The sequence below is a fragment of the Callorhinchus milii genome, unplaced genomic scaffold, assembly GCF_018977255.1.
Source record: "Callorhinchus milii isolate IMCB2004 unplaced genomic scaffold, IMCB_Cmil_1.0 Scaffold9, whole genome shotgun sequence".
NCBI classification, from domain to species: domain Eukaryota; kingdom Metazoa; phylum Chordata; class Chondrichthyes; order Chimaeriformes; family Callorhinchidae; genus Callorhinchus; species Callorhinchus milii.
The window spans coordinates 4,513,618-4,528,943 of NW_024704750.1; the positions used below are offsets into that span (position 1 = coordinate 4,513,618).

At 42.1% G+C, this 15,326-nt stretch overlaps 1 protein-coding gene across 1 annotated transcript in view; it reads right to left on the bottom strand.

The window, feature by feature from the left end:
* Positions 1 to 15,326, bottom strand: part of mdga2a (MAM domain containing glycosylphosphatidylinositol anchor 2a) — a gene marked incomplete at its 5' end in the record, with an annotated part of 236,384 nt that overhangs the window by 103,839 nt on the left and 117,219 nt on the right. The window contains one exon of the mRNA XM_042338106.1: positions 11,115 to 11,384. Coding sequence (XP_042194040.1) covers positions 11,115 to 11,384 — 270 coding nt within the window. The remainder of the gene's footprint in view (positions 1 to 11,114; positions 11,385 to 15,326) is intronic.

Consider the following 15,326-nt stretch of genomic DNA (forward strand, 5'->3'; position numbering starts at 1 on the left):
TGGTGCAGTAGTAGCGCTCTCGCCTCTGAGTCAGAAGGTTGTGAGCTCAGGCCCCAAATCGGGACTTGGAACCACTGAAGTCTAGGCTGACACTCTAACGCAGTGCTGGGAGGTCCCGTCCTTCGGATGAGACGTTAAACCGAGGTCCCATCTTTCTGTTCTGGTGGATGTTAAAGATCTCATGGCACTATTTGAAAAGAGAAGGGAGTTTCTCATCTCCGGGTGTCCTGGCCAACAATCCCCCAAAATAAAATTAGTCACTCACTCCATGGCTGTTTGTGGGACTGTCTGCTTCATTTCTCCTACAAAATACGCAATTAGCCCACTTTACAATATATCCTGTGAAGCCCTTCAAGATGTCTCAACAACATAAGGCGTTTTATCAAATGCAAGAATTATTATTATTATTAAACATTCATCTCTTGTAGATTATAAACAGCCTCTCAACGGGTCAGCGCTGAATGCTGTAGCTAGACTGAGCCGAGTCACAGACACAGCTGATGCACGTCTTGTTCTGCTGGCACAGAAGTCAATAACCAGAGCGAACAAATTGCTCACCACTGACTCAACACAAAAAAAAGACAAGGGAATTAATTCTGGTTTTGTGCGTGTGGCTATTCTATAAAGAACTGGCCACAGCAAAGAATATTTCAGAAATCACATGCTGCACTTACTCTTAAACCTACCCTTTGGCCCGTGACAGGTATTGTGGGGCAAAAGCAGGTATTTGGAGTTGAGGTACAGATCAGCCATGATCTAATTAGAATGGCGGAACAGGCTCGAGGGGCTGAATGGCTACTCCTGTTCCTATGTACCTAAAAACATGTTTGGAGTTTCACACACAAGATGGGTTTGGATGATGAAGAAGGCCAGTGGGCCCATCTGAAAAAAATCTTTGTGAATTTCTGAAAACAGGAAATGAGACGGGAGAAATGAGAATAGAGAAGAAACCTATTTGAACTGTGTCAAATCCTGATCTCATGGCATTTAGATTCCGGGGCTGAGGTGTTGCTGCAATCTTCCTCATGCTGATACACGTGTGCTTTTATGCTCCTGCCTCAGAGGAGGCAATGAGTAGCCAAGGGTTATGACTGAAATGAGCTCTGACAGTGCAGATCGAGTTACCAAAGGAGCAGGAGGCCATAACAAAGCGGCCTCCAATCCAACATTAATTATCGTGAATGCAGCTATCTTACTCAGAGAGTTCAGGAGCCTGCACATTGGGGGAATTGATAATGGCATAATTTCTCGGCTGTTGTATTTCTTTTCATTAATTACAAAAGTTGTAAAAATCAAACGCTGCGGCGTATTCAGCAAAGCGGTGTCTAATTAGTCAGCCAGTCTGCTCAGCTTTAACATAATATAAATTACTCCGAGCTCAGTGGGCGTGAAAAAAACACCAATGATATTGGTTTGTTGAAACTGTTCTGGCTCCGACTAAGCTAGATGTTTATTATCATCAACTCTCTTGTGTTGCCGGGCATTGCTGACTCACTCTTCATCAGTTCATTCTCTCTGCACACAAACCACTCCACACACTCAAAAGTTCCTTCAAAAATAAATAAAAATCATTTGGTCACTCAGTCCACGATTGTTTGTGGGTCGCTGCTGTGCGCAATTGGCTGCCGCCTTTTGTCCACAAAATACACAGTCAATTCACTTTGCAGTAAATCCTGTGAAGCGCTTTGAGACATCTCAAAGACGTGATAAGGCGCTATATCAGATGCAAGGATTAATATTATTATTATTATATAGGAATGTTTCCCTCTCCACACACAAGTATGCAAAGTATGAATTTCCAAACACATTACTGGGATCGTCTTGAATCATTACGTTTTAAAGTCTAACTTGGGCAGATCCCCAAAGACAGTAACTGTATTGTCAATTATTAATCAGTCGTGTGTACTGTTACACACTCACTTACGACTGACAGCTCAAGAGCACAAGTTGTTCCTTGTGTGGTCTATTGTGATGGTCTCAACTCAATCCCCAATGAATACAGGCGCAGAGCACTTAGGATACTAGAATTAATTTAAGCACTCCAAGATGCAACACCACGTGAAGGATCCTTTATAAAGAAGTTGTTGTTGTCTGTTTCATCTTAACTGTTTTTATTGTATTCATTTCAATTTTATTTAAATAAAAATGTAGGGTGTTTTTCTACCTATTTACCACCTGTAGGAATCAGCAGAGGAGCAGGTAGAATGTTACTGGCTGGTGTTAATGCCATGAATTTCTGACAGCCGATGTGAAATTAGCAGGACAACCATTAGCAACAGGACAGGAACAGGGACGTCCTTCAACTAATATTCTACATGCTTTATGATTTCAATGCCAGCAGTAGGAATAGAGAATAATTCCTAGCACTTGGCGGCTATAGTCTTTGAAAACACCAAGAGTACGTATGCACACAAAGGTATTCTCTATCGTGGTGTAACAAGCCTCAATTTAACCACTAGTTTGACTGCTCCTGAGGTGCCTAAATAATTGAGTTGACGGGCTCAAAATAACTCACAACATTACATTTTTGGCTTGGCATCACCAATATCATTGAGAGAACGTCATTTGTTCAACAATTGTTCCAAATGGGTAGATTAATCGTGAAGGTTTTATATAACGAATGGCCAGTGGAGCCCAAGTAGACTGGTGGGAACAATGCCAACACCACAGTGCAATTAGATTGCTTGGGTATCTAGGGGGAGCAGAGTGGAGTTGTGTGTTCGACTTGAATGATCTTTAACCTTACATCTTGAGTTGAAGACAGCCTGGATGAATTCAACTTCTCTACGAGGACGTGTTTGACCAGTCTCTGCTCACAGTGAATATAGGCACAGAGCACAGCACAATTAAGTATTCACTGGGAGTCCAGGCACTAGGAATGGTAATTATTGTATAGGAATATTTCTACATAACATTTTTCTATATAACGTAAGAGATGGCAAATGTGTTGAAGCAAAGGTATGTAACTGACTGAAACAGATCAAAGTATGCACCCTAACCTACCACTCCACCATGTCACCTCTCCTTACTGCTCTGTTCTTATAGAATTCAAAGCCTCTGACAGATATCATACATCTCAGAAACAGATGCTTAAGGTTTCCAACAGCTACAATTGCGACTAAAGTCTCTCTGTGACATATGTAATCAAGCATCCCACTCAAACGCTCCAGACATGGTATGACTAACTCAGCAGGACTCCCATTTAAAGCTAATTATACCTTTTATTCGCAAAATATACAAATTGTCTAATGTTCTCCCAGATGGAAAGGAACATTTTCGTTACATTTCAACATTAAAGTCATTCATTTTCTTTGTGAATATATTAATGCAATAATGTATTCAATGGAGTCGCTATTAATACAGGTCTTTTATCCTCTTCATCAATTTGCAAATATATTGTCTAACAATGCCGTAATTTGCAACAAATTCTCAACAGATGAACACTCAATATACATTTTAAAAATAAAGTTCCCCCATTGACCGTTCAGCATAATGATTGATAGTGAAAAGTCTAATTTCTAAATAAAGTCTTCAGTGACATTGATAACAAAGAAACAACCTTGCCAAAATTCAATCAATATCTTTCTTGAAGCTAAATTCTTAAGACTATGAAGTCCACCAAATGCATTTGCAGCCTTCAGTGCAGAACATTGATTCCACACCACTTTACACAACAACAACATGCATTTATTTATACAGCTTCAATGCTTTTCATAGGGTTTACAGGAATATTTCCTATTTGGTAGGCACTGATAGATCTTATAATTATTTGAAGTGTAATTCATTGCTGAAATTGAACTTAAGGTTGGGCCACTTCCATCACTTAATATCATTCAATGATGGATATAGACAATGTCTGCTGATAGGGGAACATTCTGATGTGAAACAGTCTTTGCTGCATTAGGGGACCTTTATCAGATCGTATTTTTAAGTTACGCAATCTGGCAATCTATTGATGTATAAGAGTTGAAGTACAATTGGCCCCAATCAAAAGCAGTTTCTGTTAAATACATCCCTAGAACCAGAGGAATTCTGAGCTACTGTTATCAGCGATGACAGTTCTAGTTAGCGATGTGCAAAATTTGCTGTCGTGTTCATCTATAAAATACAGTCACTGTACTTTACAGTATTTCCTGTGAAGTGTTTTTAGATATCTCAATGACGTGACAAGGTGCTGTATCAAAAGTGCAAGGATTATTAATGCAGCATAAATTTTTTGCATCATGGATTTAAAGAAATGTGCTTACAAGGCACAGCTGGACATCATTCATCCTCACTCTTCTCTCAAATGTAACAGATGTCTCGAGTTTGCATCAGTGCAGATTAAATCAGGGTCACTGTGCTTATACAGTAAACTCCTGATAACTCGTCACTCCAAGGGAAAGGGGCTCATTGATGAGTTATCTGGAGCAGGGAGTTAGGCATAGGTATAAATTCATAAACAAATGGATATTGACAACATGGTCACTTATGTGAGTGACAAATTATAGCCAGGGTTGAGTTACCAGTAGTTTACTGAACTTCCAGTTAAGGCAGTAATTAGCCTATGCCATGCTTACCTTGTTTGGGTAATGGAATCGACTTGTTTTAATGCAGACAAATAGTTAGTTATCTCTGAGAAGGAGGATTTTTTTGGGGGTGGGGGAGGTTGGGAGGTAGTAGAAACTTCTGTGCGTAAGTTCCTTGTGCATTTTCACATGAACCAACAAAAAAGTGAATTTTAATGCCAGCAAATTGAATTGTGACCTGTTTTAGTTTTGCTGTTTTGAATTTTTGCATCAAGAAGCTCGGCTGAAATCAATTTTTGCCCATTATTGCATTTCGTTCCATCATTAATCTAATTTGCAAAATGAACTCCAGTCTGCAATATTGGGTGATATTAAAAAAAACAGCACAACTGGGATTCTTGTGCTAATTTTTGATGCAAACTTAATATATATGAAAAATTCCATCAGTCTGAGTTATTTCAATTGAAATGAAAAGAGACACAGTTGAAGACTGAAAACCTTGGAATACGAAAGAGTTTTAATGATAGCTCCTGGGATACTGCCAAAACAATCTCCCTCATTCACACGTTCCCCTACTGACTGATTCCCTGATCCATCTACCTGAACTTCTCATTAATCGAAGATCAGGAGTCTATTGTCCTCCTGTTCAACTCTCTGTTGGAGGCCACAAGAGACGTTTAAAATTAAAAGTAATCTTCTCTCCCACCATTGTTTGAAGAGCTATCAAGCTTTATATCTGTACTGTATTCTGTCTGTTCACAATTGCCTCCATTTGTGCAGCGCCTTCTGTCCTCACATTCAAAATTATCTTTTCATATTGGATCTATCTGAAAAAAGGTTTTCAAAATCTTTCTTTCTCCACCCCCTCCCCACCCCCCCCCCTCTCTTGAAGGGGCTGGCTCATGCTGAGATATGGTTCCACAGGTATCAGTCACCCCACGATTATCCCCCCATTACCCCTTTCTTCATCTCTGAGCCTGGGCAGTGATATTTAATAATGTACTAATATTTGCATTTGATATAGTGCCCGGATCAGCTAAACAAACCCACTTCACAGAGAACTGTTGTCCAGTGTGATAACTGTGAATGTGTAGGCAAACACTACAGCCATTTCTGCACACAACAATGTCCCATAAACAGTGGATGATCAACAGTGCCTGATCGATTTATCTGAAGGATGATTGGCAAGGTCACTGAGAGAAACTCCCTTCTCTTTTCAAATAGTGTTTAATCCGCTTGAACAGGTAGGTCCTCTGTTTAACGTCTCATCCAAAGGACAGCACTTCCGACAATGCAGCATTCCCTTGTACCGTACTGCAGTCTCAGCAGGGAATATGAGTTCAAGGTCCAATAATAACAATCTTTGCATGTGATATAGCACCTTATCATGTCATTGAGATGTCTCAAAGTGCTTCACAGGATATAATGTAAAGAGATGTGGCTGTGTGTATTTTGTAGACAAATTATGTGGGGCTTGAACCTGCAACTTTTTGACTCAGAGGGAAAGACTGCCAACTGAGCCAAATTGACTCACATTTACGAGGTTACTTCTGGTTAACTAGTCTCAAATTAACCCCAAATTCTGGATTATCTGCATTCACTTTTTGTTGGCAAGTTCATACTTTGACAAGTACATGAGGAGGGGAAAGAGCAGAGAAAGTGTATGATACTGAAGGGGGAAGAATAGCTTATATTCATCCACTGTTGGGAGCGTAGAATAAGCAGAACCAGAAACAATCACTGCAGTCCATCTCCCTATCTCACATATCACCCAACACCAGTCCAAAAGAAAAGGGCCCATGGAATTGGGGGGAGCATATTAACGTAGATTGGGGAATGGTTAACGGGTAGGAAACAAAGAGTAGGGATAAACGGGTCCTTTTCAGATTGGGGGGATGTGACTAGTGGAGTGCCACAAGGATCAGTCCTTGGGCCTCAGCTATTTACCATCTAAATCAAAGATCTAGATGAGGACATCGAAGTTAATATATCTAAATTCGCGGATGACACAAAACTAGGAGGAAGTGTCAACACAGAGGATATCATTAAAAAAATGCAGCGAGACATAGCTAGGTTAGGTGATTGGGCAGATAGGTGTCAGATGAAGTATAATGTAGGGAAGTGCAAAGTCATCCACCTCGGTAGCAAAAACAGTAGAGTGGGTTATTTTTTAGAAGGGGAGAGATTGGAATGTGTTGTCCAGAGGGACTTGGGTGTCCTTGTACACCAATCACAGAAAGTTAGTCTGCAGGTGCAGCAGCAATTAGGAAGGCGAAGGGTATGTTAGCATTCATTATGAAAGGATTAGAGTATAAGAGTAGGGAAGTCTTGCTGCAACTGTATAGAGCCCTGGTGAGACCACACCTGGAATACTGTGTGCAGTTTTGGTCTCCTTATTTAAGGAAGGATGTACTTGCCTTGGAGGGGGTGCAGCGTAGATTTACTAGGTTAGTACCAGGGATGAAGGGAATGAGTTACGAGGATAGGCTGACCAATTTGGGCCTATATTCTCTAGAATATAGAAGAATTAGAGGGGATCTTATAGAAACCTATAAGATCATCAAAGGGCACGATAGAGTAGATAGTGGGAGATTGTTTCCCCTGGTTGGAGAAACTAAAACCAGGGGTCACAACCTTAAAATCAGAGGCAGCCCTTTTGCACTGAGTTGAGGAAGAACTTCTTCACTCAAAGGCTGGTGACTGTATGGAACTCACTACCCCAAAGGGCTGTTGATGCTCAGTCCTTGAACATATTCAAGACTGAGATAGATTTCTTATTGCAAAAGGGATTAAGGGATATGGGGATAAGGCAGGGTTAGGTTATTAGCTGGAGTTAGATTAGAAGATCAGCCATGATTGAATGGCGGGGCAGGCTCGAAGGGCCGAATGGCCTACTCCTGCTCCTACATGTTATGTTATGTTACCATTTCAAAATATATCCATTCCACACTGCCCACACTATTCACCTCTATCACCTGCTTGAGCAAATAAATTATTCCCCTACACTCCGGCATGGATATCAATGAGGAATGAGAAACCTGGCTGATAGTTTTCTTCCTCCGTAGAGATGAGTTGAAGCCCAATATAGTACCTCATTCCATTGCTCCAGCTGAAATGATTTGCTTAGACGAGCGATCTTATATGTCTCTATGGCTGAGTTTACACTATGCAATAAATCTATGCACCAAACCTCCACTGGCTACAATATGTAGCCCATTGGACCTGTGGAAGTGTGAAATACTCCATGTTTTAATATTGAAAGAGGTCTTGTCTTATTATGCAGCTCACTGAGGATTTATGGTGATATGAAGTTGATGGTTTAGAATTAAAACACCAGAAAGAAGGGTATTTTGAGTCAGGTGCTCAGCAGTATGCTACAATAATCCACTTCCAATTAGTTTACTAGTTTTTCTACAGTATGATAGGCCACCCAAACTGCCAGAGAAGCTGTAATTCAGTCTGTTCATTATTTTGGCTTTCATGTGCCATTTAAGCCTAAGGAAAATCTGCAAGTTGCCTGGATTCGCAAAGGCTTTGACATAGTTTTAACACAGTTGTCCAATGGATCTCTCTGGCTCCAGACTTTACAGATGGTATTTTTCCAACCTACATCAAGCTGTTATCCATTTGGAGTCAACAGTGACCACAGCCCAACAGACCAATTTGGAATAATCCAAACTTCCACCCAAATTGGATGGATTCACATTTGAATGAATTGTCCTTTAAAGAACAACTCAACAAGCCTTGACGTTCAGCTCCTGTGGTGTGCAATTTCGTCAACATTCTGCACATTGTTGAACTATGTTGGACCCTGTGCTAAGCAATATTTCACTATGAACTTCCCCTTATTGATAAGCAGCGGGGACTTTATAAAGTGTTTCAAAAATAATTCCTTGCCATTACAAAGTAGCTTTATGATAGATTCAGAATTGGATCCGCCAGATTTTAAACATCCAAATTAATTTTGAATGCTTATCCCTTTTCGTAGAAACTTTGAAGCAGAAACATCAAGTTTCTTCCTGTTGAGAAGTTCATTGGCCTGGGGGTAATGTGTACAAACAAATTCTCTATATTCACAAACTGACTCAACCAAACATAACAAGGTTGGGCAGCTGAGAGCTTTCCCATCATTGCCTTCCACCCCAACAATCTTGACAAAGGAGTTTGTAAAATGGTCTTTGGACAGAGAGTTTATGGTTCTGGACATACACAGTTAAGGCTAACAATTGAGATAACCTTAGTGATCACAACTAGTTAATAATACAATTTACACATATATAGTGGCTTTCACGTTGGGAGGACGTGTCAAAGCACACGGATGCTGGATCCATTCAAATTTTCAAGACTGAGCTGGAGAGATGAGAACCCACAGCTCTACGTTATCCGAGAATGTCCAGACTGAATGTGCTGCTTCAGAGGACACATACTTCATGTGTTAAGTACATATATCTTACACTAATATGCTCCCTGCTGTACTAGTCTGCTCGAATCGATATAAAACCACATGAAAAATCCAGTGATTCATTATATGCAGCTCATGTTGCTTGCATGAAGGTCCAGGGGCAGTCAGTCACCTTGTTTACTAAGATGTTGAAACTGTTCAATAAATATGTAGCATACAAGTCAATAGTGCTTCAAACTATCCACTGAATAGCTGTTGGTCATCCAATCAGTCTTATGGTAGGTGACTGTACAGGATCCTGAGATTCAAACCCACCTTTGACTGATCATCAACCTCAGCCCCAACAAGCCAATGTCACTCCCACACGCCAGGGATCTTTCGCATCCACCTCCTGTCAGTGAACAGAGCGGAGGTGAATGCAGTTCATCCTGGCTGAGGGAGGAAGAGGACAAGGAGATGAGAAATGGAACCGGAAAAGGGAAAATGTCATGAATCAAATCAAAAGGAAAAAAAATTGCACATTGTGCAATTCCCAATCATTATCCATCAGCAGAAGTAAGCGAAAAACCCTCAAACACGTAAACATACCATCAACCTAGATGGAGTTGAAGCGAGCCTTAAAACACACAAAATTTTATTATATTAGAGTAAATATCTCCAATGCCAACCATTCGATAACTCCATCATTAAAACTCAGGGACAATTTCAAAAATCTATACTTTTAATTTGAGACCCCGGATTGACTTGCTACCTACTGGAAACATAAAAATCTGCAGGGCCTGAGGAGGCCATTCAGCCCATAAAGCCTGCGCTGGCTCACAGAGCAAGGACATCGCTTAACTCGCACCGCCCTGCTTTATTCCCGTACCCCTTCAAGCCTATCTTTCATATGCCTGTCCATCTCCCTCTTGAAAACTCCAGTGGAATCTGCCTCCAAATTCTTCTTTTGCTCTTCTTGTGGCTATCTTGTATGTATGTCACCTAGTTACTGATTCCTCAGTTATTCTCCAGTTGAAATAACTTCTCTTTATTTATCCTAACAAAACCCTCATGATATTTCTATCAGGTTTCCCCACTCAACCTTCTCTGTTCCAACGAAAAATTTTTTTAATAAATTGCTCTATTGAATAACAGTGATTTGAACAAATGGAAGGAAGATCAAAGCTGGGATCAAGCAGCAGTGGCACAAGTGACTGACAGCATGTGGTGCAAAGTTGCGGAAAATGTTAAAGATGTTGAAAATTTTGAGCACTTGGAAGACTGTCAAAACAGCATGGGTCACTGATAGCTGAGAGTGGCGAGCTCACTGGCTAGCACTCTCACCTCTGGATCACTAGGCTGTGGGTTGAAGCCCCATGTCGGGACTTGGAACTCATTTGCTGACACTTCAGTGAAGCGCTGGGGATGTATTGCGTTGTTGGAGGTGCCATCCATTGGATGAGATGTTAAACAGAGGTTCTGACTGCCTGGTCAGGTGGAGGTTAAATATCCCATAGCGCTATTCGAAAAGAGAAGGGAGTTTCTCCCGGTATCCTGGCAAACAACCTCCCTCCCCTCCCAATAAACTAGGTCATTCACTACATGGTGGGAAATTGCTGTGCGCAGAATTGACTGCAGCGTTCATGCACACAACAGTCACTTTGCTTCACAGTATATCATGTGAAGCGCTTTGAGACAGCCTCCCAAAGTGAAAGGTGCGATATCAAATGTAATGATTAGTATTGATTATAACCTTGACCCAGAGTCAGAACATAAGAAAGTATTGAACAAGAAATATCTGCTTTCAGCTCACCAAGAATATTCCTTTCCCAGTTACTCAAAGCTTAGCTAACACTGGCTTCACCCCATGGGAAAAAGTATTGCATGAATATTTGCTGGATTCCAAAGTGGCAGTCAATTTCATTGCTCACAACCTCATTGCAAGTAAATGTTCTGTTTATAGAGAGTGGAATATCATGTCCAAGGATACAATCCTAGTGGCCTTTTCATACCCTGCGACAAAAGAATAAGTGATTCACTTTGCCCGTGAAACCAACTAAAGATTTATTGCGTTCACGTCAGCTCAGAGAAAAGGAGTCGTCAGACTTTGGGTGTTGTTGGATTACGTGAGAAAAAACCTACTTAACTATTCCCCTCATTAACATCTGAGCACATGTACTCAACCACACTCATGACTGCCTGGTGATGAAAGCAATGGGACCTACCTCTCACAGTGATGGTGGTGGACTTCTTGGCAGGGTTGCCCACATTGTTGTTGGCGAGGCAGCTGTAGATCCCGGCGTCCTCCGGGTTGATGGAGTGCAACGTTAAGCTTCCAGCGTTCAGAGTACTCCTGTCGGGAAGAGGGCCGATGGCTTTGATCCAGGTTAGAGTGGGAGGTGGGTCTCCTCCTGTCGTCACGCAGACCATGGACACCGAATCCCCAGGGTTAGCCACAATCTGATCAGAAATCAGCAGCTTTATGGAAGGGGAAGCTAGAAGACACAAAGCACGAGTGACTTAGTAAATCCATCCTTGTCCTTGTTGCTGTGATAAGGAAGTTAAGTTTAGGCTTAACACACACGCACTTCCTCATATTGTTGGGTTAATAAGTGCCCTCACTGAAGACGGAATCCAATTGAAATTCATGTCATACTCTTTGTAACTCACTAGTAAACAAAACCAGCCTGCCTCCTGTGTTCCTATGTGGGGCCATCCCCACATAGCGCAGCCCGCTCTCTTGGCTGGGTGCTGGGCTCAGCTATCAAGCCTAACGAAAAGGTATTTATATCAGTTCAGTTGGTGCCACTTCAGTGGCAGAGGCTGCTGTGCATTAACGTCCTGAGGGCCTGTAACGTCAGTTAAACGACTCGACGACGGATGTGTCCCATAAATTAATACAATCAGATGCCAACCATTCACCACAAGCAAAACGGGAGCTGTATGCTCCTGACAGAAAGGCAGATTGGTAGGCAGCTCGGGATCATTGTCTGCTTCCTGAATTACCCACGTAATTCAACACAGTGCCTAATAGTACAAGGCTCGTCTTACTTTGTGTACATACAATGGGATTCACTGAAAGCTCTCAGACTGTCGTTTGTTTGATGTTTGCTTGGCATCTGATAATGTCCATCACAGCCAAGTTGTGAGGTGCCAATTTCCTCTGAAAGCCGTTGATGTAGCTAATCCTCTGCTTCAAAATTGTGGGGCAACTTGATAGCGACTGTCATATGATTGGTGGGTGGGGGGGGGGAGGAGGGGCGGAAGTAGGGGAGGAATTGAAAAATCTGCCCACTGTCTTTCCAATTACTCTCATAAACAGGGGTAAACATACGAGTGACAGACTCATAACTATGAACACGATCAGCAAAATAACTCTGACACTGCTGACCAGACATCTGAGGTGAGGGAGTGGGAGCTGATGGGGGTAAGGGAGGTGAAAGATGACCGAAAGCATGGCTAGAGAGGTATCGTCTTGAGAATGATGATGAGCACTGAGATCGTAAGAAAGGTTCAGATGTAAATGGTAATTCAAAACCATTTGATTCCGGCCTTCCAGAATTTCAACACTATCTTCGCGTTACAGTCCAAGAAAGCCCTCCTGGTTACTTGTTCCAGCAGTTGATTACTTTCTGGGTAAAGAAATATTTCCTGGTGACTGTCTTGACATTGTCCTTTACAGTGCTTTCGGATGTCCTTCTGATTTGCATCGTGAGTCTGCAAACGAGCTTAAAAACAGGCTTCACCAGATTTATTTCAAGGAAGTGCTATATAGCTTTTAAAGATATTTGCCATCCTTTGGGAACAGTTATGCACCAAATTGTAGCAAGCGCCAGCCCAGTTGTGATCAAATTCAGACTACTGTGAAGGAACAAACGTGTTGCATTCCATTCACTAATAAGGTTTTTAAATTGAAAAAAAAACATTTTTAGCATTGGAGACCTGTGAGAAGCCATGAGGAAGCTGACATACTATAAAGCAGATGGCAAACTGAAAACTCCATTGGAGATTCAGTCCTGAGTTTTAAATACAATGAGGAGGATGGATAGGCAAACACAACGTGTGTTTTATTTCACCCTCTGCTGGCGATTTCTGGAGCAGCAGTTGGTGAGAGGTGAAATAGAAATGAGTGGGTGATGATGTGTCGTGGCTTCTCACGGCATCCACTGTGCAGTGCCACTGAGCAGTCGCTGACTCAGTCTGCCCACTCTGCCCAATTAATGCTCAGTGCTCCCACCCACAATCTGCTCACACTGCACCCCACCCTGTACTGGCTTGCCGTGGCAATGGACGAGGCATAGGAACGAGCTGTCTAGCCCCTGTGTATGGTCCTGTGGGATAGCACAATGATGTGTATAAAGGTGGACCGGCCAAAGAGGGACAACTTAATGGTCAATTCCTGACCACCTCTCACTGTACACTTACAATCCTTGCATCTGATACAGCGCCTTATCACGTCTTTGAGACGTCTCAAAGCGCTTCACAGAATATACTGCTAAGCGAATTGACTGTATATTTTGTGGGCGAAACGAGGCAGTGACCGAAATAATTATTATTATACAATAAGGAATTACATACACAGAGGATGCTCTTCACCCCTTTTCATAACCATCTCTGACATTGGATTGACTTGCACAGAGGAATTTAAGCTGAAGGTGTCCCTATCGTTTAACGTCTCATCTGAAGGACGGCACCTCTGACAATGCAGTGCTCCCCCAACACCTCACTGGAGCATCAGCCCAGACTTGTGAGCAGAAAGTACGTGAAACGAGGCTCGAACTCGCAACCTTCCAGGCTCCGAGGACACAGTGATGCGAACCGAATATTCCACCAACGGGAAAGTGCTATACAGTAAATTGCTGCACGTAAATTGTTATTGTTGAACCAAGTTGTCACCTGATGCACCTTATGTACTGTACGAGATTCGCCGAGACAATGCTGTCGCTACAGTTTACAGTAAAAATCCTATGAATCCTGGCATGAAAGGCATGATATCAAATGCAAGGATTAGTATTATTATTAGATGAGCTGAAAATAATTTCAGAACGTAGGAAGTGCTGTTTGCTTTGAATCAGAGAATGGAACTGTGGGCTGGCAGCATTGGGAGTCACGTGACTCGCAGAAGGACATTGCATCTGTTCAGTGCTATCATCACCGAGGAGCCGTATTGGCAGGGGACCTATAGGAGGAGGTCGCATTTTGCGGTGGATCACACAGTTATTTGCAATAACACCAGAAAACTCCATGTTTCCACGTTCCAGAGTTCGCTGCGCGAGTACACAGTTCAGCCGTGCTGTTTGCCAGCTCGTTGTAAACTGAACGCATCTGCAGCTCTCACAACAACGCTGATTTCTGCGTGTACAACATTTTAATAAAGGACTTCTCATCAGATTTCTACTGAAAAATATTATAGGGTAATTAGCGAACCATGCAAATGCCTGAAACACTGACCAAACAAAGCACACTGAAACATTAATCACAGTCACACTGCAGCTGAAAGACGAGCCCAAGCTTTAGTGTGAACTAAACAGGGAGTAAATTTGAGCCGATTCAAAACAGATTCAGTGGGAAATGTCTCCTTTTTTCCCAGAGAGTTTAAGTGTTTTACCTGACTGGACTGCTAAGGAATTAGGGAGCAGGCTTGTGTGAGAGAAAGTGATCGTGTGACTGACAGCATAAGTGAATTTGTACTGGGAAGCCTGATTTTGTATAAATTTTTGCAGCTTCTGTGACAGAAACTGGGCACAAATGCTATTTTCAAACCTCCAGGTATATTTGCAAGACTGGGGCACCTCAGAATCAAGTTAATTCCCCCAGACTTTCCGAAGGCACAGCACGGTAAAGGAGGGCGTTCTGTGGTGTCCAGACACCGACAGGTGTATGAGGATGATGTAGTGCAATTGTCCCATAGATTTGGCCCACAAAATATACAATCAATTTCCTTTGCAGTATATTCTGTGAAGCGCTTTGAGACGTCTCAAAGACGTGATGAGGTGCTGTATCAAATGCAAGGATTATTATTATAGATACTCCATCCATTTCACTATTTCTGTTGTCAGAGCGAGCTGATTTTCCCTGTGATCTCTCTCTGGCTGGACCTATATGTGATACAGCAGAGAGTTTGCAAGCATGCAGTGCAGTGAGCTTGTCCTCACTGACGATCACACCGCTCGAGGCGATCTATTAATAACACAGAGCCGTTTGGTGTGATGTGCAACGATGAGCACAGCTCACACACAAGGAAAACACCACAGGCTGAGGAGACACACTCATTTTGTGTCGGGTGAAAGGTAATGTATTTGTGATCGATAGAGTTGAATGGGAACTTATTTGAAACCTTGTGCAGGTAGACAACGTTTGAAATGGTATTTGAAAAAGTAAACTCAAATGCACTTAGACAGTAAAACATGGGGTAACAGGTTTAGGGTTGTATAAGG